We start from the raw sequence: 26409 nt of genomic DNA, 5'->3' as shown, positions 1-26409 counted from the left end.
CCCCGCTCACCTCCCGCCCCGCCCCTCCCGCCGCTCCCGCTTGGCAGCCGCGGCGCCCGGCAGCGCCTCTCCTGCGTGCGCTCCCTCCGCTTGGTACGGCCCACCCCGCCGGGGATCATGGCGATTGATGGTAAGTAGGCCAATAACGGGCTCCTCTCTCTCGCCCCGAACCGCTCCCCTCCCCCAGCCCCCTCCTCTCCCTCTCCTCCCCCGGGCACGGGGAGAGGGGCGGCTCCGGGGGGAGGGAGGGCTACCACGGCGGCGGGAGGTGGGGGCGCACCTAAGCCGAGCGGGACCCCAGCCGARGAGGGCGGCCGGGGGGCGCCTCCTCTGCTCCCCGTCCCCCTCGGCCCGCCTGCGGGGGCTACGGTGCAAAGGCTCTTTGATGATGGGGGAGAAGTGAGTGTGGTGCTCCCTCCTCCTATCTCCGTGCCCAGGAGCCGGGCGGGGTAAATAAATCCCYGGCACAGTGGCCGGCATCCTTCCTCCTCCTCTTCCTCCTCCTCCTCCTCCGCYGCCGCCTGCCCCGGGGATGCCGGGCGTGCGCCCGTGGGCGCCGCGGAGGGGGCCCGAGGAGGACGGAGCCATCCGTGCCCCCGTGCCGTGAGCCGCSCTTGCTCGGGCGGAGGCGGGGACGGGCTCTGCAGCCCCCCGTGCCGGGCTCTGCTGCCCCTGCCCGCCGCCGTGTCCCGGACCGCCAGTGTCTGTGCCTGAGGTGCGCAGCCCTGTCCACCCTCCCCGCAGGGACTTTGCCAACTGCTCTAAAAGTCGTTGTCACTCTCCTGGCCCCGGAGTCTCGGAAAACTGAGTCCCCAGGCGAGGGATGCTYCTTTCTGTCCGCCGGTTGCTGGGAGCTAACAGGCTGCACAGGAGCTGCTGTCCGCAGATCTTTCTAGTCATCACTTAGAAACAACAACAACAAAGGAGCGAAATGTACTAGACACTTGTTGGGTTTGTTTGGAGATGCTCACCTTCAGAGGCAGGGCTTCCGAGTTTTGCTTTGAAACCTCTCGATTCTGAGAGTAATTTTACATCTCGGTAAAAATCCTTTAAAAAAAATCCAAACAGAACTTTATTTCTAGCCAGACAAGGWCCTAAGGTATACAGCTTCCTTGGCCGAGGTGTTTCTTTCTGAAAGTATCTGTTTTTTATAACTTAAAGGATTTAGGAAAACAGTGTGTGTGGGGGGGGAAACAAACTGTTCTGGTTTGTTTCGCATGTGGGATGCTTCTCTGCTGTCAGTTTCCCTGGATTAGTAATTCAGGCCTCTGTAAGGAGAAGTTGCACTGCTCAAGCAAAGCTGCGTGCTTACCCTGTCTTGGAAGCTGTGCACACCAGGAGTCTGAGCTGGCCAGCTTTGTGTTGGCTGGGTTCTTTTCTGCTGAAAAGTCCTCTTAATATTATCAAGAAGATAGCAAAAAAATTCTGCTGGGTCTGGACATTTTACATAACTSGAGCTCAGAAAAAAATTATCCTTTGAAATCTGTCTCTGTTTTCATTTTAGGCAGCATTATCGCAGAAATCTGTGAGGATCTGTTGGGTCTGAAAATATTCACAATATGTGATATTCGCGTGTAATATTTTCAGAGGATTTAGGGTATTACTTCTTCAAAGTTAAACCAAATAGTCATGGATGAATATAGCAATCTAGCCTTTGAAAAGAATGCAACATTTTTCATTATGTCCAGACTCAGAAACAGCTYAACTGTCTTGCAGATGCTTATGTGAAATATCCAAAATGGGACTCAAGCTCTTGAGAAAATTGGGTGCATAGTTTACATTTAAATGTTAAGGGGGATTAAAAAGAATTCCAATCATTAAAGTGGTCTGCTAGGTTTTGATTTAGTACTCTTCCTGAAGACAGCAAATGCCTGCTGTAGCCTGTAGCAGGCATGCCTCCTCCTCTTTGTTTTCAACTGACTAGCTGATTGCTGTAGAGTTATTAGTAGGTGTTACAATTTTTATTCCTGATCTTGTTGCTCTCTCCATCCTGTTTGTGTAACAGTACCTTGCCTTGACTGTTTAGTAGAACTGTGTTCTGGCCAGCAGTGTTTAAAAATATGAGTTTGATTGGGTTGAATATTAGTTCTTGAAGGCAGCCTCAAACCATGGACTTTATAATCTAAACTGTCAAAATAAAGAACTTGCATTGTGTCAAAGTAAATTTTTAAATGTATTTAAGTAAGAAGAGAAAATACTTCACTTAGTTTTAAGGACACTGCATTTGGCCAGATCTTTTAATTTTTTTTTCCTTTCTTTGGTAGAGGGAGAGAAAACAAGTAAGGTTGAAAATTTCTCTTTGAAGAATAAATATAAAATAGTTCAAAACTCCTTCAAAGCAGGACACAGATCTCAAGAGTGCACAAAATTAAAAGAGCTCAAATCTATATGGAATTTGTTAGCTGTTTTTGTCTGTTCTTGAAGATTTGTAAGTACCATTTCCAGTGTCACTTTGTCAGCATACCAGCTTCCAGTGGTTCTAACRTTAAACCCCAAAGTTTTTGTTAAAGTCAGGCTTTTTGTGTCAAGTGTTACAGAGAACCAGGGTGCCACTGGCCATGGCCAGTGACCCTTTTGGTCAGTGTCAGTGCTTTGTTATGCTTAMTGACTAGTGGTTTAAAACCCAAGTATTCTTCATGTGACCAAGTTCAAAGCCCTAATCTGGAGATTGCAGGAACTGTTACATTTTCTCCTTTAGAAAGTTCATGTCATGTTGAAACATAGTCGTTTTGTATTTCTTTATAAAGACATCAGGTTACAATTTGCATTGGTCAGGCAGTCTCARAGGGTAATGCAATTGGGAAAGTTTTGTCTCAAATGAGATTAAAGAATTGTACTTGCAGTTTTTATTTCTGTATAGTTATCTTCCAAAACCAAGTTAATATTTACTACGAGCCTCTGTTTTATGATGCAAGGTTATTTATTGCTTAATATTTCCAATTTTTCATAGGAGAGGATTAATACGGGGAGATGTCAAATATGGTAGAGAGGAAGGCCAAACTGAAAGTAGTAGTAAAACCAGACTGACAGTGGTGACTGRTGGACAGTCTGAGATTAAAATCCTCCCAACTACTGCTGCCCAAGCCTGGGGAGTTGTGGCAGTTTGCTGGGAGTGGGGAAGAAAGTTGAGGATTGACTTCAGAGAATCGTTCATCATCGCCGTGGTGATGTTCCTCATGGTGGCATTAACTTGATTTCTCTGTGCTGCTTTGCCTCTTTCAAGCAACAGCAAAGCTTTGGTGCCTACCTTAGAGAGGTCTGTTGAATTGAGGTCTGGGGAGTAGCTAGCCATGGAAAYCATATTGCATTGCATGGAGAAGGGCAAAGAAATGTTAGAGGTTACAGGTGGAATGTTTTATAGCCTAAGGCAGAGTTGCATGTCTTGTATATCCTTGTGAATCTACTTTTACCAAATTTTTGGGCTGCACTTGAACATGCTCTAATATAGCACAGGCTGTACAAGTGTACATTTCTCAAGGAGATAGAACACATCTGCAGATGAACCTTTTCAGACTGAGCTAAATCTTTTTGATTTTACACTCTTTCATGGGGTTTCCATTGTGAGGAGTTTAGTGCTAGGAAGTGAGAAGTAGTATTAAAGAGAATAATGAGCTGTACAAATAAAATGAATCTAGTAGAGAAAAAAAAAAATTGGAGTGTGGTGTTGCCATCTAATAAATTATTKCTAGAGTAATGACACTAATGAACATGGGTTCCCATATTTTCCCCCTGTGATCCTACCAGTTCAACACTTCTCATTCCTGATGCAGAGGTCAAGGACCTTGCCAAGTATATATATTTTTGATAATTTTGTTCCTCAGTGTCTGTGAAGTGTCCTGATCTCTGATGTTTTTGAGATGATTGTCCCTTTCTTTTTCCTCGTCTTCCAACTGTTTGGTTTGCATCAGGCAGCTGCACCTATGTGTGCTGTGCAGGGGGTTTATTGGCTGGTGGACTGTCCTTGTGTTCAAAGGGGTCTGTGTTTGTGTTGTGTTTGACTGCTGATTTTTATGAAACATTAAATACTAAGACCATCAAGTTCTTAAAACTTCATCTATTTTGTCTTAAATTAGCCAGACAATTTGTAAACAATAAAAGGATGAGGCAGGAAATGAACTGTTTAATTGTATATCACTCATTTGCTTGGGAAACAAAGACAAAAATTATGGAGTGAACCTACTTTTTGTTTATGGATACAAAAAAGAGAGTATTTAGAACACTGCTTCATATAGGTCACATGAAAACTATGCCTAGTTGCAAATTTCTAGAATCTAGAAAAGGAAACAACAGAGCAATGAGCTGCTTACAGAGCTTAAGTAGGAGTATCATGTGTAGCTTGTAGGTTGAATCTGGCCTGGGGAACAGTTTTATCTTGACTTCCCAGTTACCTGGGATATTCAGGTGTCACTGTAATGTGTACTAGAAGGGTGTAAGATGACACGGAGATCCTCAAGTTAGTGCTGACCCGAATTGACAGTAGTGCTTCTGAATCCAAGCTGGTGCAGCCAGGGCAGGGTTTGAGCAGCAGYATCAGTATTTAATGAAGTCTGAATATAAGAAGACATAGTTTGTGCTTAGGCCCACTTTTAAACACATTTGTCAAATGTGTGGTGCATCACATGTCAAGGTATCATATTGGATCAGCCACGCAGAACTGGTTTAATGCTSTCTTATGCTCATTCAGTGTCTGTAGTGGAAACTAATCAGTGARTGTTGCCTGATATTGTCATTGTAAGGATGATTTCCTGCATTATTTGCTGATGACAGTGAAACCTTGTGCTGTAGGCAAAATCACCAATTTCCTGGTTGGATTTGTCTTACACCATCATTGTTACGGTGTTGAATCTGTTGAAATAAAGAAAGCTGATAGGTCTCTATCTTTTAAATAACAAAGGGGGCTACCTTCTTTAAAAAACCCCACCTAATCTCTAATGCTATACAGACTTCTTTTTGACAAGTTCCCCGTGGGCTGAGATGAAGCTATCATACTTAATATAAGAACAGTTGATGTGTTCAGAGTGAATTTTTTTCTGGAATTCTCTTAATTTTTAATGCCTACCACTTTTGCAAATTGGGAATTCTTGGTATTCAAGATGGACACGCAGGAAAGTAAATGTGCAGTCACAACCTGATTAAAACTGTTTGCTTATATTGCCTTCAAAATACAGGGAATCTCTAAGAAAGGAGAGAGTTTTGGTGTCTTCCAGAGAATTTTAACCATTAGGTTTTATTGGTCTTATTTTCTCTTCAACCTAATTCAGTTATATTTCTTCCAGCTTTTGTAATGAATGATGCAAGGGACTCACAGCTGATACTCTGAAACTTTTTCCTGAGTATTGTTGGGTTTTGAACTGCATAATGCCAAGGGCCTATGTTGCATATAGAAGTTGAAGTGGATTTCAAATCAGCAATTTGAACTTCCTAATTTTTGTGCATTTCACTCTTGGAGATGGGATATGTTTCCTGATTCTTGTGTAAATCTGTTTGTAGAGTAAGAAGGGGAAGCTTTGGTAAGATTTTGAAAGCTAATTCTAAGACAGCAAATGGGTGTTGAGTTTGCGAACTAATAGGTCCCTTCTGTAGAGGAGAGTAATCTTTGATGCTAGAAGGGGTAAATTCAGTATGACTGGCACATGTTACAGGTACTTTTGTTCTGTAGGCTAAAATAAGCAGTTTTCCTACTAAGTGGAATCTTTTGAAATACAAATTCTTTATAGTAATTACCCTTTGTATCACAAATTTACTGCATTATTTGAAATATGAGAAATCCAGTTATTGATCCTATTTCTATGAGTATATTTTTCTCCACAGATCATAGAGTCATTTTAAAAGAAGAAATATTTCTCAGTTTACCTTCTCTTGTGAAACTTTGCTCTAGAGTAGTGATTAGTGATGTTAACTAAAAACTSTAGGAATTTGCCTTTAGTGATACTAATTTTTCATCCTTTTTTTACTGTCAGCTTTGTTGTTGATATATTTTTTATTTCCTGTACATTTGATAGCAGTGTATGTTCCTTGGCACTGTGTATTTAATCTTTTTGTCATTTTCAGCAAAGTTCCTTTTGYAGCTACTGGTTCTCTTTCTATTTTTAGTAAAAGCAAATTACAGGTTTTAGGTCAGATTTGAACCATTTATACTAGATGTTTCTATTGCTAGTTATATTTACTTATTTCTTCATTTCCACCAGTAAGACTTACCTGAAGAAATACTTAACTGAGAAYAGGGTGAAATAAAGAACTTGCTAATATTATTTTTAGTACTCATGATATTTCAGTTGTCAGAAGAGTGGGGGAAGAGAAGTTTTTGGTCATTCTGGATAGAAGGGAAGCAGATATGATACTGTTTTTGTGATGAGAGGAGAAGGTCCCAGATAACMTCACTACTTTATGACTTAGTTTAGAAAATCCATCTCTTGTTGGCGGCCTTCAGTCCATAYGGATGCTTTCGTTTGTTTCAGTGTGGGTAGGATTGGATGCAAAATTTGTTTGAGAAACAGAAATGGCTATGCCATCCATGATCAATTGTCACTAATTGCTAATTCTTTGATCACTGTCATTGGTTCTGTTGATTACAAATATAATTWAAAAGAAAATATTTCCCATAAAAAAAAATTAATGTTTGTCACTACTTTTGTGATTGGATACAAAACCCAAAATGTTCTTARGACAGGTAGATGACCTTATCGTTTGGCTAAGAAATTACTAGATAGGGATAATTTCAAATGGTGCTAGCAAAGAAGACAGTCTTTAGAGTAGGAGTTTGTATTGTAAAATCAGAACATAGATTTCTGATTTCTKCTCTTGAAAACTTCTCGTCTTGAACATGTCTGCTACTAATTTAATCTGATAGTTATTTTTCTTATTAGTGGGTTACACAGTGAATAATTGTTCTATATTCACCTGTTTGTGTCCACCATCTGTTCTGGGTTTTTTTCAGGTCCAAGAGTCTTAGTCTATTGAATCTCTCCTCATATAAAAACCATTTGTGTTTTGACTGTTTTCATTGACTTTTTTGGCCTTTCTTTGTGTCTTCTCTGGTTTAATTTTTTGAGGTTGTGGAATTAAGATGAGAGCAAAACTGCACAAAACATTAAAGATGTAGACATGTAAATAAGTATATAAACCAGCAATTTTTGTTTTACCTTGCTGTCTCTTCCTTATAAAATTGCATGTTTTTTGCTTTTTAGTTTGCTTTTTAACTACTTCTAAGCATTCAACTTTAAATATTTCAATTTTTACATGTGCAGTATTATTTGTAGACTAAAATTGTAAAAAAATGGATGCTAAAGGAATGCAGAGGTGATTTTACACCATAAATGAGGATGGGCTAATGATTGTATGTGACCTTTTTAGGAAAAACAGTGATGGCAGCTGYAGAGTTGCTGTTGTGCGAAACATGAAGATGGTAATTTTTTTCCATTACAGTTAGCTGTCCATTCATATAAACCCAGATTCTTCCCTAAATTCAATTCATGGTGTGAGGCAGTTTTTCAAGTAGATTTGTTGGTATATGGAACCCAGAACTCTTTCATTATAGTTGTCTCTTTAAATAAATTTGTAGCGTGTTGTATGAAACACTTAGTGTAAGAACGGGTTTCCTGAGTCTCTTGCATTGCTAGCAGAAGCATTAGCATTTCCACATGCTTGGGCATGGCAACATTAGCACTATGCTAGGTTTTATCACTTTTATCCTGTTTTATGTTTCTGCACTGTAGCACTCTGTTCCTGCTACTCAACCTGCTCCATGTTGTCGTTCTACGTTGGAATGTCRTGGGTTTGCCAAGGGAAAAAATAGTTGTCTATTGTTGAATAAAATGTTAAGTAAACGTTTGTTGAATGTGGTCCAAACTTATGAAAATGCTAATTAAAAAACAATTCTCAGCAGGAAAGTAATTTATCATGTAAAAAGTGTCTCTGAAAAATTACGCCCGCTGACAAAGGGCTTTTGTGATACAGTTTAATGTTCTGCAGCTATGAACATGGATTTGTGGCTGAACTGAAGAATAGAGAATTTTATATGCAGCAGCCTAAGTTGCATCACAGTTTTGGTACTGGAACTGGGACTGTGTGCCATATTTATTGGTGGGATGGAATGTATCCTGGCTGAGTTTAGGCATGATGCCCGAGGGGGAGTAGTTAATAAGATGGAGGGAAGGGCTGCTACCTGGACAGTGCTCAGCAAGCTCAGAGTGGGCTGAAGGAACCTCAGAAATACCCACAAGGACGGATGAAGTCCTTGCACTACCAGCTGCAGACAGGCCAGCCAGGAGCACCTCTGAACAAAAGACCCTGAGGATCCTGGTGARCAGCAAGCTGAACATGGACCAGCCACCTGTCCGTGGCCTGAATCCAGCTGGGTTAATCCAGCATGAGAGGCTGACAAACTGGAGAGACCTCAACAGAGAGCCACTAAACTGGGAGGGAACCTAGAGTGTATGGCACGTGAGGAGAGGCTTAGGAAATACAATTGTGCAATTAGGGGAAACCTGACAGRCACTCTTACAGCAGCTTTTCACTGTACAAGGGGGTCTAAGCGGTGGAGATACATTCTTAAGCTGCCAAATGAAACCATGTGGGGCAGTGGGTGTGGGATACATCGAGGGAGTCCTGGCTGGCTGTAAGGAAGAAGTGCTTGCAGTGACAGGGGTGGTGACACCTTGCCCCGGAGAACCAGTGGTACCYGGAGAGGTCTTGGAATTGTGGTCATTGCAGAAAGTGGTTGGTTTAAGGCTTGGAGGAACCTTCTGTAAAGCTAGTCCTGGTCCTGCTTTGAAGTCTTTGAGCGCACCAGATGTCATTCCTAACCTAAATCACTCTATGATAATTCAGCCTGTGCTGAATTTCCTAGACAATTATTACCAGCATCATAGTAGTGAAGTTCCTGGTAAAGTCTGAACATAGTAGAGCTTTAAATTTTTAATTGTACTAGTTTAGAAARACAAAATTTTCAGTTAATACAAAATCCAGTATCTTCTTTGAGTTACATCTTTTCGTCTGATTGCTGTCATAGTCATCTTGGCAAATAGAGACTTGGTGTACAAGTTCTTTGTCTTAAATTGAGAAAATCAGATTTCATCAGGTGTTTCAGCTGCCTCTGAAAACATCTGGCCAATCTATTTATGTTAAATGCTTGAATGATTTAGATTTTTAGGACCACTAGGTGGTTCTTCTTGCTCAAGAAAAGGAACATGTTCTGTTGAATATGCAGTTCTAAAATTACTTGATCTTTCATTATTTTTCTTTTTATGTCCATTGTCTAACATTATGAAGAGCTCTGTGTACCCAGGTGGCTTTGTTTCTGTTCTGAGCTTACATTTTGGACAGAGTATTATGTAGTTTTATAAACTACAGAGTATTATGTAATTTTATAAACTCACTTAAAATATTAAAATCTTAAATAGGAGATCATGCTCATAGTCAAGATGAAATGGAATTAATACTAATTTTTGTCAAAATCAAGTTTAAATTTTAATTAACCATAACATTATGGTGAGCTAACACTATATTAGGATAAGCTACCTAAAAATAGTATTTAAAGAATAAAATTTAAGTGTGTCATGGCACTGAACCTTTGGGATTTGTGGGCTAACCAACACAAACCCACTATTTTCAGACTGAAATACTAAATTAATGGTTGATGTCTTGCCRTCATGCAAAATGTTTCCATATTTTCAGTTTAGTTTCTTTCAATGACTACTTTATTAAAAGCTGAGAGAATTTTTGGGAGTTGGAAAGGCAGAAAAACTTGGGTTTATTYGTTAATCTGTGAATAAAAGCAAGGTGTGAATAACATATTAGTTCCACTGTTTTGAGGACCACAGGGGAAAACAARAATCTGCCCAGGTCAGTCGAGGATAAAATTTAATGTCTTTAATACGTTGGTTAATTTAAAATATAAAGGATTGTTTCTTTAACTTTTATATCACTTGATGTATTTTTATTTAAAAGTTGATTTCTATCCAAAAGCATTTTGGAAAAAAAAAAGTAATATATGAATCACCTATTAAAAATAGTAATAACATTCAGCATTTTCAAGCAAATGAAAAGGAATAAAATCCTGACTGAATGCTGTTRAATGGTATAAATTTATGTTGTAGCCTTGTGGTCAATAAGAAGTAACGTGTCRATTAATATAAAGGCTTTATTTAGTGAAACACCATCTTATAAAATAAGCTAAATGTTTGACGATCTTTTGCTTTAGAAAACAATAGGTAGCAATGCAGAATCCAAACCTAAAATTAGTATTTAATGATACGATTTCAAATCGGTTGATTTCACCGAGAGCARTGAATATAATTAAAATCTATTGCTGCTCTCTTCCCTCAGTCAGTTCTAGGTGAATCTTTATTTTTAACTCTGGCTCCTGTATAATGAAAAATCCTTTTATTTTTTGCAGTATTTTTTATTCCTTTTTCACTGCTGAATTTAAAACTAACAGGGGGCGAATTCCAGGGAGAAGACTTTGTCACTCTTATGGTTTATCTTTTGTACCGTGGAGATGATTACAATGACTTTAAAGAAGATTATAATCTTCTCCCTCTGTCTGGTATTGGGTTTTGTTTGTTGGTTTGTTTGCTTTTTTTTGCTAGTCATTATAAAAGCAGATTATATTTTTAATTTAGTTTTTCTTGTGTTTTCCTTCCAAAATGCTTTCTGAATGAAAATGATGTTGTCCAGTTTCTAGAATGCACTGAAAAGAGGGAATTATGTTGCTTTTACAACTGGGTTTTATAAGGGTGATGACTCTACAAAACTCCTGGGATTCTCAGATTCACTGATACTGGATTTCCCATTCAGGAGTATATTTGAAGCTTGTATTTCATATTTCTGAGTATGCTGACATAAAGTGGGGATTCTTTTTGCTTTCACAGACATTTAATTTTATCTTAGAAGAGTTATTTTTATTCCATTTATTGATCCCTTTTATCCTTTCTCACTCCAATATATGTATTTCCTACAGTTATTTCTTCAAAAAGTAAATTTAGCTAGAAATACAGGTATTTTCTGAAAGCTTTACAATGCYATCCACATTAGTGTTACCAATTAAGAGTTTAAATTATTAGTTGATATCATAATATGTATTGTATGTTATAATTAATTTATTATGGAATGGAGGAGAGTAATAAGTGCTACATAATGTATTTCCATATTTTTGAGATAGGAGGAGTTTTGTTACCTAAAACTTCTTTTATTGTGCTTTGAAATGTTTGAAGCCCGGGAGTGATTAATGCATATGAAGCAGATGTTGTGTGAGGTTTCGGAACTCTGTTTTRTATTTTCATGAGTTTGCAGAGAACWGGGTATGAAAACCTAGGCAGGCCCCTCAGTTCTGTATTCATATCCATGCACTCTTTTGTTGTCAAGTGGAAAAAGGCTGAGTGGTTTAGGGTGTACTTAAGAGAMGCCACAGCTTGATGTAGTTTGGAATTTTAAGGTTTGATCACAAGACATATCWGTCCAAAATATTTTTAGTTTAGATATTATGTGTTGGTGTTTTGTTTACAAGTTGTAATTCCAACATCAAAATACTTTTTATTGAAATGTGAGCAAAATCTTAGTATTTCTGGCAACATTTCTATTATTCTCAAATAAATATCTCAAGTTTTTTACAGTTTTTATTTAATTAAAAAATACCTAAAGAAGAAATTCTAGGTAAACCAAACCTTTGTTANTTTTTTTTTTTTTTATCATGAAAGGTAATAATACAGTTATTTAGGCATTCTGTTATATTGCAACTTTTGTTATTTTGACATTTCTTCTCTAGATTACTCTTTCATAGGGTAGTTCACTCCAAACAGGAAAATACGTTTTATACTTGGGTAACATTAGAATGGCTTTGGTTAAGGTGCTTGGCTTTGAAGTTTTATCTGTATAAATTCAACATAGAGCTCTTCAAACTGTACCACCATAAGCTGTGTTAAGCCCAAAGGTACGTTTATTGTTTTCTCCAAAGGATTTAATCTGTAAGTTGAAAATTTTTTAAGTCAATTTTCTGCATTTTTATTAAATGRTGGAGTTTTGAAGCTTTCTTTTATACTGTTTATAATACTTCTTAAGGAAAGAAATACATTTTATTGTTACTGTTTTCTAATGATGTGTTGTCTCATAGGTGGAGAACGAACATGTGGTGTACATGAACTGATCTGCATTAGAAAAGGTAAGCAATAATTTGTGAAAGGGAACTCCTTAGCCCAAATAGTCCTCATGAGAAATATGCTGCCTACTSTTATGGTCTGACTTTTTGTGGATCTTAGGATTGCATCTTTGTGTTGCACAGTCTTTTGATGCTTACAATGTTGATAGGAAAAAATAGTGAAATTATAAAATAAAATTTAATTTTTCTCAAGAAGGAAAAGCTTGTTTCTCCAATGTTCACCGAGTTACATGGAATTTATTAGTGTTGTTCASCTGTGATGGATAACCTTTGATCTTTGCTTTGTTCAGAATTTTGTAGGATTATTTGGTTTTTAGTTGTAATAAAAAATTGTGAGGATGTTTTAAAAAACTAATGTAATGAACTGGCAATCTCTGCCTCTGATTTCAGGTGAGATGCCAATGACTCAAACTTCTTTGAAAACAGCTGCATCAATAGGGAGACCAGAAACTAAACAGAGCATGGAGCAGAGCTGTGCTACAGAGGGCAGTTGCACCTTAATGCTCAGCTACAGTGACTGAAGTTGAAGCTTGACAGAACAGTTCAGCTGATAAAAAAGCTACATACAGATCTGTTTTCTGTCCCTTTTGGCAGCCCTATGCTCTTTCCTGCAACATTGCTGTTGAATCTCTGTCTTCTCATCTGAATGCTGTTCCAAAAAAAAAAAGTTTCTTCAGGGATTAGTTCCTTGAATTGAGACTCGGTTAGGTCAGAAAAATCTCAGTGTTTTCAAAAGGAAGGAGTAAGATGGGAGAGTAGGAAGGCTGCATTCATTCCTGCTGTGGTTTGACAACTTGGTATTAGATTGGCTCAATTGTGTTGTCAAACCCCATCATACTTTGTGGGAAGAAATTTTGTTTGTCCTCTTAGTTTCCATTGCATTCCCTGAGATATTTTGGTAAAATTGTTTGGTTTATTGATACATTTATTTAACATTGCCTAACCTCAYAATTAAGTCTACCAGTTAAGGTCAAAATGGCTTTATGGTCACAAGTCATCTTTTCCAAATACCAGTTAAAAGAATTATTGAGTGTTGTATGTAGTTTGAAAGTACTGTAATTAAAAACATTTTTCTGCTTTTTTTAAACTCTGGATCATTTAGATTTTCCTTTTAAAAGTTCTTTCTCATTTTGGAGGGGAGGCAAGTATTTTTCTTTTTATTACTCACTCTGCTTTTTCGTTGATGGGTATGTCAATACACAGTATACAGTGCACTGTATTCCTTCTGTAATAGGTTCTGTTAACTCTTTCTGAGTTGTGAAACCCATTGGAATTTCAGAAAGCTGTCTGATAAAGTTTCAAAATCTGTTMATCTTGCTAATCCTTATTTATTTTAGGATGCTGTACTGATTTTAAAACAATTTTTCTGCGTTCTTGGAGAGAATGCTGTATGGTTTTAACGTTAATTACTGGGAAGAAAAATTGAAAAGATGTGGTGGGGTTTTTTTTCAAAGATTCTGTGTTGTATTTGAGCATTGAATTCTAAGCTCCATTAGCCTTTTTTTTTTTTTTTAAATAACGGTAGCATGGAACCTGTGTTTTAGCATTGGTGGTTCTAAATTAGCCTAGGGGTAAGTTTGATTAAAAGAGACATATCTTCTTAATGCCATTTATACTTGCATYGTGTTGGGTTCCTTTTTAGTTCATATGAGTTTCCATGTGTATTCTAACCTTCTGTGTCCCTATGTTACTGACAAATTTCTCCTTATAGTGCATGGATATGGTGCATTCTTGTCTGTCTTCACTCCCTACTTGATGTGTACCATTAAAGCAGAAGGTGCTTGCCATTGTAGTGTGAATCTTTCAGTTATGTAGAGTTTTGTTTACTTTATCTGAGACTAATCGTCTTAATTTAATTGTCTGATACACATTCAAGATGTTTTTATTGTCTGASCAAGGCCAAACTCCCAAGGGTTATTTTATTTGCCAGTTGTCCAATCCTGCTTGCTTGCAAGGATAATGGTGCAGACTCAAGATCTCTACTGAGATCATTAGAGTAGGAAGGCATTTCCAAGCTGAGAATTCCTGGTTGCCAGCAGTGTGGAGCTGGTCAAATCAAACCTTGCAGCTGTGTCCTTAATGCCACTGAGTACTCACRTCAAGCTTATACAGATGGAGTTTCCCATCTCTTGGCTGTGCTGTGAAAGCCAARCCATTTTTTCAACTGTGAGTTCACYGTAGAARTTGAATGGACAGATTAAGTGTTCACATTCACACATTGGTAATTCCCTGCAGTCTTGTCTGGTAAGGTTGCAGTGTGCCCTTCTCCTTTTTCTCCGGTGTCGGTGTGTCTGTGGCACCAGGAGAGTACATTCCAGCATTCCTGGCATTCATCCACTCCCTGATTTTCAKCGAGTACTGTCTGTGAGGCTTAGAGAGCTAGTGCAGTGTTTGACAAAATGGTTTTCTATTTGCTGTTTGCCTAAAAGCCTCTCATGCTTTCTGCCAGGGGGTGGTGGGTAGCTGTGACTGCCCTGTGACTGGAGTTGGAGTGCCCGTGTGGAGCCTCTGGAAGAAACATTGGTAGTAAATAGCCTGCATTGAGTGACTGGAGTTCTTAGAGACATCCAGTGTACACTGGTGCTTTGCTTGTCTGTGCATCTTTCTTACAGGCCTTCCAAGTACATGGTTGTTGAGAAGCAACTAACAGGAGAAACTGTGATGTTCTATCTTATTTTTCGTGCGCTGAATAGAGAAAAGGGAACAGTAAGCATGCAAGCAAGCATGTGTCTTCRGTGAACAATGCATGGGAAAACTTTCCTGTTTCAAATGATGGAATGTGGTTACAATTTATAYGGGGATTATATGACTTGAAGAGCACTATTGCTGGCGGTTAATTTTTCTTTCTAGTTAGCAAGGTTAGGATTCCTAAATTGTCTTTTTCTTGCTTGTCCTTTCATGTTTTGCTAGGAAAAGCAGAATCTTGGAGTTTCAGGTGATGAAAGTGGAAAGGGACCAGAAAGGTCTGCAAAGCTATATGTGACTACATCATTTAGCTCAAATAACATAATGATAACTTCTTGGCTATAGTTGAAGGCATAGCAAATAAAAGCTGTAAAAAGCAAATGTCTCCTCTAAGATTATTCAGCTGTTAAAATGAAAATAACATGAAACCTCACTTTTCCCTTTTTTCGGTTTTGTATTTCTCAGATTAATCAGAACCATAGACTCAAAGGTTTGCAAGTACCAGTTATAATGTTCATTGAACAGCTGAGATTGTGTCAGTTCTAGTGTAAATATGATCCCAATATGAAACTGGTACAGAACTCAGATTTGCTGCCCACAAATGTAGCAATTGTCTGGCACAGGCCTTCTCCTGTGTCACATAATGCTRTTATAGCTTTGTAGTTGCCCAAGAGGGAGTGTGGTGTGTCCTCTTCTAGACTGCACAAGAGGGATTGCAGTACTTTATAGAGTTTTGTGATTTGGTTTCCTTTTAGCAGATTCATACATTTTTGAGAAGAATCTGCAAAGAGCTGATTAGAAGTAAGGAGATTGTTAGGCTTTTCTGGAAAGCCTTAAAAACTCATTCTTATGTATTTTTAAAGAGGTTTCTTCTAAATGCATAAATATAGGTAATGTGTGTCCTGAAAATGTGAGTATTTTGTGGCAGTTATATAACATTTAATAGCTACAAAATATTGAACCAGTCACTTCCCAACTATCAGAAAGGACTTTAAAGGTGTATCATCAGCTATTAGGGAAGCACTGAAATTTGTGTCTCTTATGTTTAACATAGTTGTGTTTGTGTGGTTTTATAKTTACATATTGTTGAATTATGGAAATTGGAAAAAAGGAAAAATAGATTATTGCTTTTATTACAAATTAACTTCTTGTTTATTTCATTTAATACAAGTTTATTTTGTGTACACACACATATTCAGTGTCTGGCAACACAAATTGAAGACTTGGCTATGGAAGGAAGAGTCCTGCTTAATTTCTGACAGCAGGAGAGGGTGACAGAGTTTTTCTGAAACTACTCAGTTAGCAGTTTTCCTTTTTGCTGGCTATTCTAGTATAAAACTGTGTTTGAGAGAGTCAGGAGATTTGTGTTAAGTTGTTCCTTTGGTTATTTGCTATGGACATAAAATAATTCAGGGAACTTGAGATCAGACTTGAGAAAAATGTGTCTTTTTTAGTTGTACAGTGCAGCTGCAAGTCTAACTTGGAATTAGCTGTTGTTAGATTCAGTAATATTTTAATTAAGGTTGTGTTCAGGTTCTGTTTRTACAAACAAGACAGATTTGTGATGAGGATTTATGATAATGATCTATAACTGAAGAAACTCCTCTTTAACATATTCTGCTATGTATTCACTGTATGACATGGAAGTGACATTAAAGAAGAAAATAAATGGCCATACTATTTTCAGGGCTCTTTCAATCAAGATTTTTTCACTTGTTTGTTTTCTGAAGTAGTGCACAGTGATACTTCTAACTCAGCAGTGTGTTTTGTATTTAATTCATGGAAATGTAGATGGAGTATCTGAGTAAGGGTTGAGTTGCACAGATGTTTAAAACTTATTTTTAAGCCCTTTTTTCTTTTGCAAGATGWTCTTTTCTTTCTATTGTTGTGGCAGTCTTGCAAACAAAGGAAATTATTCAGCAAACTGACTTTGTGACTAATAATGGAACAGAAGTGCTCTCTTTAATGTGCAAAAGAGAAGTTGCAAAAAGACAATGTCTTCATCTGACAATGAAAAATGTCACTTGTAATAATAATTTTGAAAAGATAAGAAGGTGTGAATTTTTGCTTTGTCAGAAGTATGTTTTAAATTGAACTATTYCTCTTTAATGTTCTGGTCAACTTTCCTTATCAATTTGCATGTGTCTGAATGCTTGGCTATCAAGTGCATTTAACCCAAATGGAAAGAAATAACATTTATTCATTAGTTTTATTTTACAAGTAGAAAGATAATTATGTTGAAAGTCAACYGCATCTGATACTCAAGTTATCTTAYGCTATTTATGYGAGTCTACACTAAGTAGCTGCCTCTGAAAAAGAAATAAAAGTAGTTTTCCCCTTTCTCCTTGYTGTCATCCAGTTGGTAGAACTACTTGTTCTTCATCAAGAGAAAGCTGTTGCCACAGATGGTAGCAAATCTCTTTAAACTAGGTACTGCAGATTAATGTAAAATATAAATATATATTGTTTCTATACTCATTTAGGGGTTCAGATTTGGACAATACAAAGTAAAGTGTGCTTTCTCTTTTTACAAAGAGGAATAAAAATTCTTTGTTAAGAAASTATAAACATTTAGAGCTGCATTTATAATATATGAAGAAAACAGTAATTAATATTGGCTTTTTTTCCCCAAAAAATATTGTATCCCATGACTACTAAACTTCCTAGACTTGGGAGATATTTAGAACTATTGCTACATGTTAAAAAAAAAARRAAAYAATAATGTTAGAATTAACACCACCAGGATATATGCTGAATTTTGCACTCTGTTGGAAAAGTAATCTGTATGTACATGCGTTTGATTAGAGAAAATTGAGTACAAAGACAATACTTTTCTTTGAGCTTACTGATGCCCATACACGAAGCAGAATATTATTTCTGTGTGTTGGAGTCTTCTGGAAAGCAGGAGCTACTGGGGTCWCTTAATTAACTGTGGCAGTACCTTTTCCTCTGTGTCAAGTTTTGTTAGTAAGAGCGTTGTAATATCCARACCCTGGCATTTCTTCACTCAAGTTCTCATGTTCATATAATAATTTTTACCACGCAGTACTTTGCTTATATCCTCATTAATTACTGTTGGATTACATGGATTGTCTCATGCTTTGTTGTTAATTGTAGTGTCTGATAGGGAAAAATGAGGTTTTAAAATATTTTTATTGCATAGATTACTTTTTCTTTYCCCTTAGCGAAGAGCTACTTTGTAATGAGTATGAACTTTTAAACCGCAAGTCTCTAGACCCCTGTGGGTCTTTAATACTTTTGCTTTGGGAGGATTATTTGAGAATACCATTAAAAAATTATAATCACTGCTGTTCTCTTACCCACTGCGTGGATAATAATCATGTAATATGCTATGTAATTGCAACAGATTATTGGGATTTGGAGGTAATCAAGATGATTCCATGATCAGTGTCTATTTCAAGTGGCAAATGTGATGCTTCCTTCKCTGCTTCTTTTCAGAGATTTCTGTTGTGAGATACTACTTAATCAGAGATGAATTCCATGTAAGAGAGAAAAGGCATTGAGGGACTGGTAAATCAGCAGGGATGGCAGGCTGACAACTTTTTCAGCACATAAGGATTTAAGAATTAAAAGATTTCTGTCAAAAGTTTAAATCTCCATCTCAGACTATGGCTTCAGTTATTCCTAAATTCTTTCTTAGATCAGTGGTATTTTGGAGCCAAGGGTCCTCTTTTTCTTGTAATTAAATTTATCTCCAAAAGACAGTTTCAGCATGGTATTTGAAAAGAAGGGGAAAAGAATTCTGGAAAAGACAATCTGTAGAGGCAGTACTAGACCAGCCACAAGTATTTGTGTGCAGTTATGTGTGTGATGAGTTAATTTAATGAACCAAGTTGTTTTTATCATAAACTGTGAGGTGGAAGTGGCTGAGGTCGCTTGATCTACTCAGGCTGCAGAAGAGGGGACTGGGGGGCGATGTCATTGCAGTTACATCTTCCTTGTGAGGGGAACAGGAGGGACAGACACTCATCTCTTTTCTCTGGCGACCAGTGACAGGGCCCGAGGAAATGGCCTAAAGCTGTGTCAGAGGAGTTTTAGGTTGGATATCAGTGAAAGGTTCCTCACCCTGAGGGTGTTTGAGCACTGGTACAGGCTCTCCTGGAAAGTGGTCACAGTACAAGCCTGACAGAACTCGAGAAGCCTTTGGACAATGCTCTCAGGCACAGGGTGTGACCTTTGGGGATGGTGCTGTGCAGGACCAGGAATTGAATTCTTGACTACCCTTTTGGGTCCCTTCCAATTCATGGTATTCTGTGGTTCTAGACTTGTATTTTATGAAGTAATTGAACTGTATTTAATATAAATATTTTAGTAAATATCGAGTAATTTAATTGCTCATAATAARATCAAATAAGCTGAATTTTAAAAATTAAAATACGTTCTAGAATTCCTTTCTGTGTGTAAGAGTCCCTGGAAACTAGATGTTAAAATGTATTTTTCTTATTAGTCCTTGTAATTAGACACTAAGAAAACAAAGGGTAAAAGAAGTTTTGATTTGTCTCTGTAACAGTGCATGTTATCCCTCAGCCAGGGTGAAAGGACATAAACTCAATGTTAAAAAAAATTTCCATTATATCTGATAAATTTCCACTGGAATAAAAGTGACAGTGGAGTTAGACCAGTGTAGCTTTCATGATCCATTAATTCCAGTAAACCTTTCATGTAAACAAGCACATTTGTTTTTTGCTTAATATGACATTTTTTAGAAATTAACCCAAAAGTGGCATCATGTAAGTTTTGTGTTTTCCTCAGTATTTCTTTGGAAGGTCTATTTAAAAGGCATTGTTATTCCAAATAGGAAGTTAAGWAAGCACTCTCATCCCGATTTCATTCTCTCAGTCGTAAAAAACTTCCGAAAGGCCCATGTTGCTAAAATTGTCCATTATTTTCTTATTTAGGACATGCAATACTCTTTTCTGTTTTGCACTGAAATTGAATTAAGTTGTCATTTCGAGTTCACACTCATTTGAGATTGCATGTAACTCGGAGTTTTATCCTGGATGTAGATTCCTGAAGTGTTGAAGTACAGGTAGCTCATGTTGYAGGGTCTTGCAATTTGTACTGGAGAGTGTGCAAACTTGCTGTACGACAAAGTACAAGATTCAGGAGCACCAAACTCTGAGGAAGAAACATCATGAGACCAGCAGAATAAAAAGCATTTAACGTAGTATGCTGAGATGTAGCCATTAGTGAGGGCTGAGATAAGAAGTCTGTGCTGCAAAAGAAAGGCAAAATGCAAGTTTGAATTGGAGAGGTGGCATCTTTATATAAAAAAGCTTCAGTTTAAATGTTGCCTAGGTGTAACAAAATAATTAAAAACATTGATGTATGAGATGTAACTGTGTATTTTAAGTTTAACTAGAAGACTTACTGATGTTTCTTTTGACAAAACATAGAGCAAATAGGTAATTTTGTAGAAGGAAATTAGTAGTTCCAATGTTTTATGTGAGAGATAGAAGAAAGGATAAAAGAGGACTCATAGGATATATGTTTGGAATTTTGCCTTTTGATGTGTTCAATAAAATGTTTAGAGTTCATCGTCTGTCACTGATTTTTAGTAGCAACACTAGTCATTTTTTATGTTAAAGTTACTTCTGTTTTTTATATGGGAAAGCATCCTAATAGTAATGCTGCCATAAATAGTTAATGTTTGTGAAACAGTGTAGGTAGTCAAGAATTTAATGSATTAAGTCTTCTAATGCAATAGTGGATAAACTATTATCCCCTGGAGGTATAGCATTTTGCTTAGATAAAAAAGTTTCTTTTTTCTTTGTTGCTTCTTCAGCTACTCCAGCAAACAGAAAGATACAAATTCTGTACATATTCACAAATTGCTGTGAAACAGTGTATTGMGTTTCCATTGTCAAAGAAAAGCTGTTTAGAAAGAGCACAAAATCATAGCTTTTAAGTTCAGTTACTCACTTTTAAAGAAGAGACCATCCCATTTAACTAATAAAAAAAATTGCTTGTAAACTGGTGCATATGAAAGTACAGTCCCTACTCATGCTGAGGAATCAGATCAAAGTACTTCACCTTTGAACAGACTGAGGTATATACAGGAGTTTCTTTGGTTTTTTTTTTTTTTTTTTTTTTTTTTTTTTTTTTTTTTTTTTTTTTTTTTTTTTTTTTTTTTTTTTTTTTTTTTTTTNTGTGTGTGTTATGGCATGAATTGTCTGTGAGAAATAAGTACATCCTGTTTGGAGACAAATAATTCGAGCATGGAGAAAAGGTAATCAAGGCACAAATCTTGTTTTGTTCAGTAACCTGCTCAGCTTTCTAAAAAAATATATTAATTTCTTGTGCAAGTGGCAAAGTTGGAAAGAAGTGATAAGCCGCAGCGAATAGCATTTGGATGAAAATGTTGAGAGCTGGGCTGTGCAGATTATCTTCATGGAATGTCAAGATGTAATGATGTAAAAAATGAGTAACAGTAAGCCATTCTTCTTCAAGACTAAATACAAAACAACAGTCATGTATATTTAAAAGAATTTAAAGGGCTAAAATATCTTAGAGCAAGTTGTAAAAAAAAACCCCAAATTCCAAATTATAAATAAAAACAGGCTTACATATGTAATTTCAATTTTTTTTTTTTTTTGTGCTAGGATCTTAAAGGTAATTGGCATTTTTCAGATCTACCCCCAGTTACTTAATTTGTGTACAGAAGAGATAGTATTGCATTTTAAATGAATAATTAAAACATAACTAAGAGAGTTGTGTGGCTTTGTACATTGCTGGCTAAGTGAGCAGTAAGATGTGGAGTGTGAAAGCTCCAAAAAAAAATGACTGGATATTGAATACAGTTTGGGGCTAGATGCATATTAAAATATTAAATTATTTAAATTTAATATTAAAAATGTTTAACCTTTTCAGAATGTCTGAGGATTTTTGTTGTTTTGGTGATATTTATTTGAAGATGCCATTGTTTTCTGAAGAGTTTGAAACATCTTTTGTAAATTAAAAATAATTTCATAACAGGGAATTTGAGAAAGAGTGCTAGTTTTCTATTTAAGATGAAGAGATGGTAAGTTTCTCTGTTCTAATGCTTCTGATTGTAGTGATGATAACAATAAAATGGAATTCAAGTGATGTTAATSTAATACTTCTGTAATGAGTATATAACTATGCCACTTCCATAGACAGCAATTAAATTAGACTTCGTAGTAAGATGATTATGTCTAAAACTGTGTTATATTATTACAAATTTCAAACATAAATTCAGAATTTCATTGTTTTTCTTAAGAACTGAGGATAATTATGAAGTTTATAGAAGAAGGACATTTGAATTTTTCTACTGCTTTTCTATTGGTTTCTAAGAGAAGTTGCTGGGAACCTCTGAGAGTTTTTAAAATGGTTTTCATGGTACAGTTAATGCTAAACAAATCAGAATTTATGACAATATGTTTTGAATCAAAATAATTCTGGTGGCGAAAGGTAACATAGATATGGTGTAGATTTTTTTATGCAAAAAAGAACTTGTAATTTTTTCTTCCTATGGAGTATACCTGCTTGACACTTCGGCTGTGAGAAACTAACTTGAGGATTAATGTGATGTATAAAACCTATATTCATAAATGTACACATTTCATGTGGAAAATTGAAGTAAATTTCTTTTTCCTGGCTTTRTGATGGTAATACATTACAGGATTTCAGCTTGATAATTTACCTAATCTGTGAACAAGTATTCTAAGATTCTTTACATGAGCACAAATTGATACAGAAATATAATTTTCAAGTCCTRTGTTCACACTGAATTACATAAATAATTAATTAGACTCACTGCGGCTAAAGTTTCATTCTTTTTGTGAGGTATCAGCCAATGTTTCTTTTTTCACTCCAGAAAAATGTCATCAGATACTGTGTTTCCATAGAGAACTATAAAGCTTGCAGACAGTGCCTTTTTTAACTACTTAGTGTCCAGGAAGTACTGGAGAAAAAAACCCCGAAGTATTCAGTTTTCAGGTTCCTTTTAGGTTGTGGTTAACTTCCTTAAACACATTTTGATGGATCAAAGCAGTGTAATTGGACAATACAAGCATAAGTAAAAAATTAAAAATTGCAATTTAAACCTACAGTTTTAAAGATCAAATGTGCCATATGTGTTTTACCCTGAAGATGCTGGGCAGTTAATCTGTCCTATTAAAAGGAAACTGTCACTGTCCTCTGTTGCAAATTATTCCATGACTGGCATTCAGTCAAATTTCCTGCTCAGAGCAGTGTGGATACTGAATTCAGGCAAAGTTGCTTAGGACAGCCTTCTCCAATAATAAAGCACTCATTCTCATAGTTCATTCAGTGGTCCCATGGTCTTTACTTGCTTTCTGACCTGTCTTCTTTTTATGTCTTTTCATCACTTTCCAACTTGTTCTGTGTATCCGTGTTGATGTAACAATTTCTTTGTAACTCACCCTGATTTCCTCACTGAACACATTAACCTGTGTCACTGTTTTTGCTGCACTCTCACTGGTCCATGTTCTGGTGATTTGCAGTTCCCTCTTTCTGCTTTTTCTGCCGCTGTCTCTGTGTTTGRAATGTGTTAGGACTGGAAGTCTTTGAAGAATGAAGATTTTGTGTTCTGGGCCCAGTCTCCAGTCTCATTTGGGTCAGGATCAATAATACAGAGAAAAGTGGGTGTTTTTCCAATAGCCCCAGACATTCTCAGTTATCCTTATGCAGTCTTGGAAGGGGTGGGAGCATGCCTACTGCCACCAGAACTTCAGGAGATTTTGTCTGCTAAACTTTGATGTCAAAAATTAATATACATGAACTGAGGCTTTTGTCAGATCTCAGAGTATTCCCATGTGTGGGGAGATTCCATGAAAATGGTAAATAGATGCCTGACAAACAATAAATGGGCACCTGACATATGCCAAAGTTCATGACAATTAAAAAGTTTTAAAAAAAATCAGCTGCCTTTCCTCTCTGCTCCAGAATAGAAATCCACTTTACTTCACCTTGTTGCTTCTCTTGATGCAGCAGRATGTCTCATTTGAGGTATTGGCAAGTTCCTCTTCATGGGAAAATTTTCAGGGTTGTAGGCAAAACTTTACATGGTCTCTTCTGGTCAGAAAGAAAARGTGAAGCAAAGATAATTTTCACAGTTTCAGAAAGGTCTGGATGTCCAGCTCAAAACAGAAGTGCAAATTTGTCCAATTCATTTTACATGGTGGGAGCCACACACTTCTTTGGATTTTTCTTTCTTTGTCAKATTTAAAAGACACCTGTATAATAATTTAAGAACAGCATCACAGTCACAAATGTTCCCTGTCATCCTGCAAAACGAATTGAGGAGGTTGTGGAACTGCATGTGTTTCTCAGTCAGTACTTTTACATAGATATATGAGCCCAGATTTACAAAGGGCATATGTCGMATCAGAGAATGATTTCATTTGGAAGGCTCCTGGGAAAGTAATTTGCAGTTCAGTCCTCTGCTCAAAGCAGGGATTACATTGAAGTTGGATTCTATAACTGATCTAGGCAATCTGTTCCAGTGATAAACCCCTCTCATTCTGGATTTTTCCCACCTCATCTTCAATTGGAGTTTTTCTTGTAGTTGTGTCGGACTCTTGCCTCTTGTCCTTTTGTGTTGCATCTCTGAGACTGCAGAGTCTTTTGCCAACTTTTCTTTAATCCCTCTCCTTTTTACATMGTGAAAGATGTTACCGTGTGGCATTATCGTGCTAAAGTGAAGTGCCAACTTCCTGGCAAACAGAATTTGTAAATCTGATAAAGCTACATAAATCTTTATTAAATGGAAAAAAAAAAACCAAAAAACCGAACCCAACCCCCAAGAATGGGATTTATGGTGTTGAGTATAGAGTCTTGCAAAGTTGGCAGGAATAAAGGGATATGTGAAATCCTAGCCTTTATCCAGATAAATGCAGTCCTGTTCAGCTCTGAAAGATGCATGTCTATGTGTTGTGGCCACAAAATCCACTCTTAGCTGTTACTCTCCCTGTTTAGAATGCAGGTTTTTGACCTAACTAAACCTATAGTATTTCTTAATTATCAGCACACTACTAGTAAACCAGTTAACAGATTAATTAATCTGTTATTATGTATCACTAGGAATCACTTACAGTTCTGTAATGCTTTACACTGTTGTTAATTGCATTGTAGTGATTAAGTTCTGTCACATTTTGGCCTATAAATTTCACCCAAATATTGAATTGCAGTTTTATAACCCTTCACTTTAYCCTTCCACGTTACTTAGAAACGAATTTGCAATCTGGTCACTGTTTTAACTTTGCACTTCAGTTTTTTTGGATGTAGACCCAGTGGAGAGTTCACTGGGTTTCCCAAGGGGTTTCCCTCTGACATCCTGCCAGCCTTTATTAGTGAAGCAGCCCAGCTTCATTATAATCTGTGGGCATCCACACTCTTTTCAAGRGGTCTGCCCTCTCTTGTTCTTGAACTGCCTTTATAAGTTGTTAATGATTTCTCACATTTCTGGACCCTTGTTTTTGCTACTCTTCTGTATCTCTTTCTCTACCCATTCTCCTTCCACATGAACAAGCTGCCCTTTAAATACTCTCTTCCCATTGCTTCAATTTGTAACATMCATTTGCAGATATCATATTTCTAAAACCTATTCGCTGGTAATCTTGGTCTTAAATGCTATAATTGATGTTGTTAGGTGCTGATGGATGTCAAAGATTCTACACCTGTCAAAAGATCCCCAGTACTGCCTTTATCTGCTTAATGGCAATTACAATTTCTTTATTTTACATATTCTGTAAGACATGTCTGTTTACTTTGGCCCTTTTCCCTCTGCCTGGTTTTGGTTAAGTATGCTTTATCTCACTTAGCTCTTCCTTGGTTCAAGTGCAAGTGAACATGCATGGTTTTTCTCATTCTGTTTTTTGCTCAATAAATATCCTGCTTGTCAGGGAGCAGCCTGGGCCAGCTGGTCCTTGAGAGGAATCAATTGATGAACATAACAAGGTGAACAGGGCAAGGGCTCAGTCCCTCCCCAGCAGCACTATTTCAGACCTGGCCCTGAGTCCAGGTAACCAAATCTCCATCCCCCTCCAGGAATATGGGGTGTTCTGAGCTCCTTTCCAGTGTCTGTCTCACAGGTGTTCCATCAGAAATCATTGGTTTTGGCAACTTCTGATAATCTCCCCATTTTTCTTCAGAGACTGTCCAATCCTCTTTCAGAACCTCTTGCTTGCAGCATCAGTCCCTCTCAGGTGCTTTTCTGTTCTTTGAAAAGATGATTAAATATTGACTCAGATTTAAATAGTGGGGTTTTAATTATATCTTGCATATATATTTGCATTTTTCAAGGTATTTATTAACGATCAACTCTGATAATACTGCAACTTAATGAACTTTTATGAGGTTTTTAAAAATGTGTTTCTTTCTGTTTCTTTYAGTATCTCCTGAAGCAATTGGATTCCTGTCTGCAGTTGGGGTGTTCATTATTCTCATGTTGCTGCTTTTCCTATATATTAATAAGAAGATGTGTTTTGAAAATGTTAGTGGTTTCCCAGATCTCGATCCAGGATACACTACAAGAAAGAATTCACAAGATAAACTTTGTAAGTATC

At 37.0% G+C, this 26409-nt stretch overlaps 1 protein-coding gene across 2 annotated transcripts in view; it reads left to right on the top strand.

The window, feature by feature from the left end:
• The first annotated feature begins 41 nt into the window (after positions 1 to 41).
• SYT14 (synaptotagmin 14) overlaps positions 42 to 26409 on the top strand; it is an 81572-nt gene continuing 55204 nt past the window's right edge. For both annotated transcript variants that reach the window (XM_057384119.1, XM_057384121.1), the window contains exons 1-3: positions 42 to 130; positions 12110 to 12157; positions 26236 to 26400. In XM_057384119.1, the coding sequence (XP_057240102.1) occupies positions 118 to 130; positions 12110 to 12157; positions 26236 to 26400 (226 nt within the window). In that variant the 5' untranslated portion in view covers positions 42 to 117. The remainder of the gene's footprint in view (positions 131 to 12109; positions 12158 to 26235; positions 26401 to 26409) is intronic.

Source organism: Malurus melanocephalus, unplaced genomic scaffold (assembly GCF_030028575.1).
Source record: "Malurus melanocephalus ecotype Western Australia unplaced genomic scaffold, MMel_1.1 scaffold_687, whole genome shotgun sequence".
NCBI lineage: Eukaryota > Metazoa > Chordata > Aves > Passeriformes > Maluridae > Malurus > Malurus melanocephalus.
Note: the sequence above shows the minus strand (reverse complement) of the source record. Positions and strands in the feature narration are given on the sequence as shown.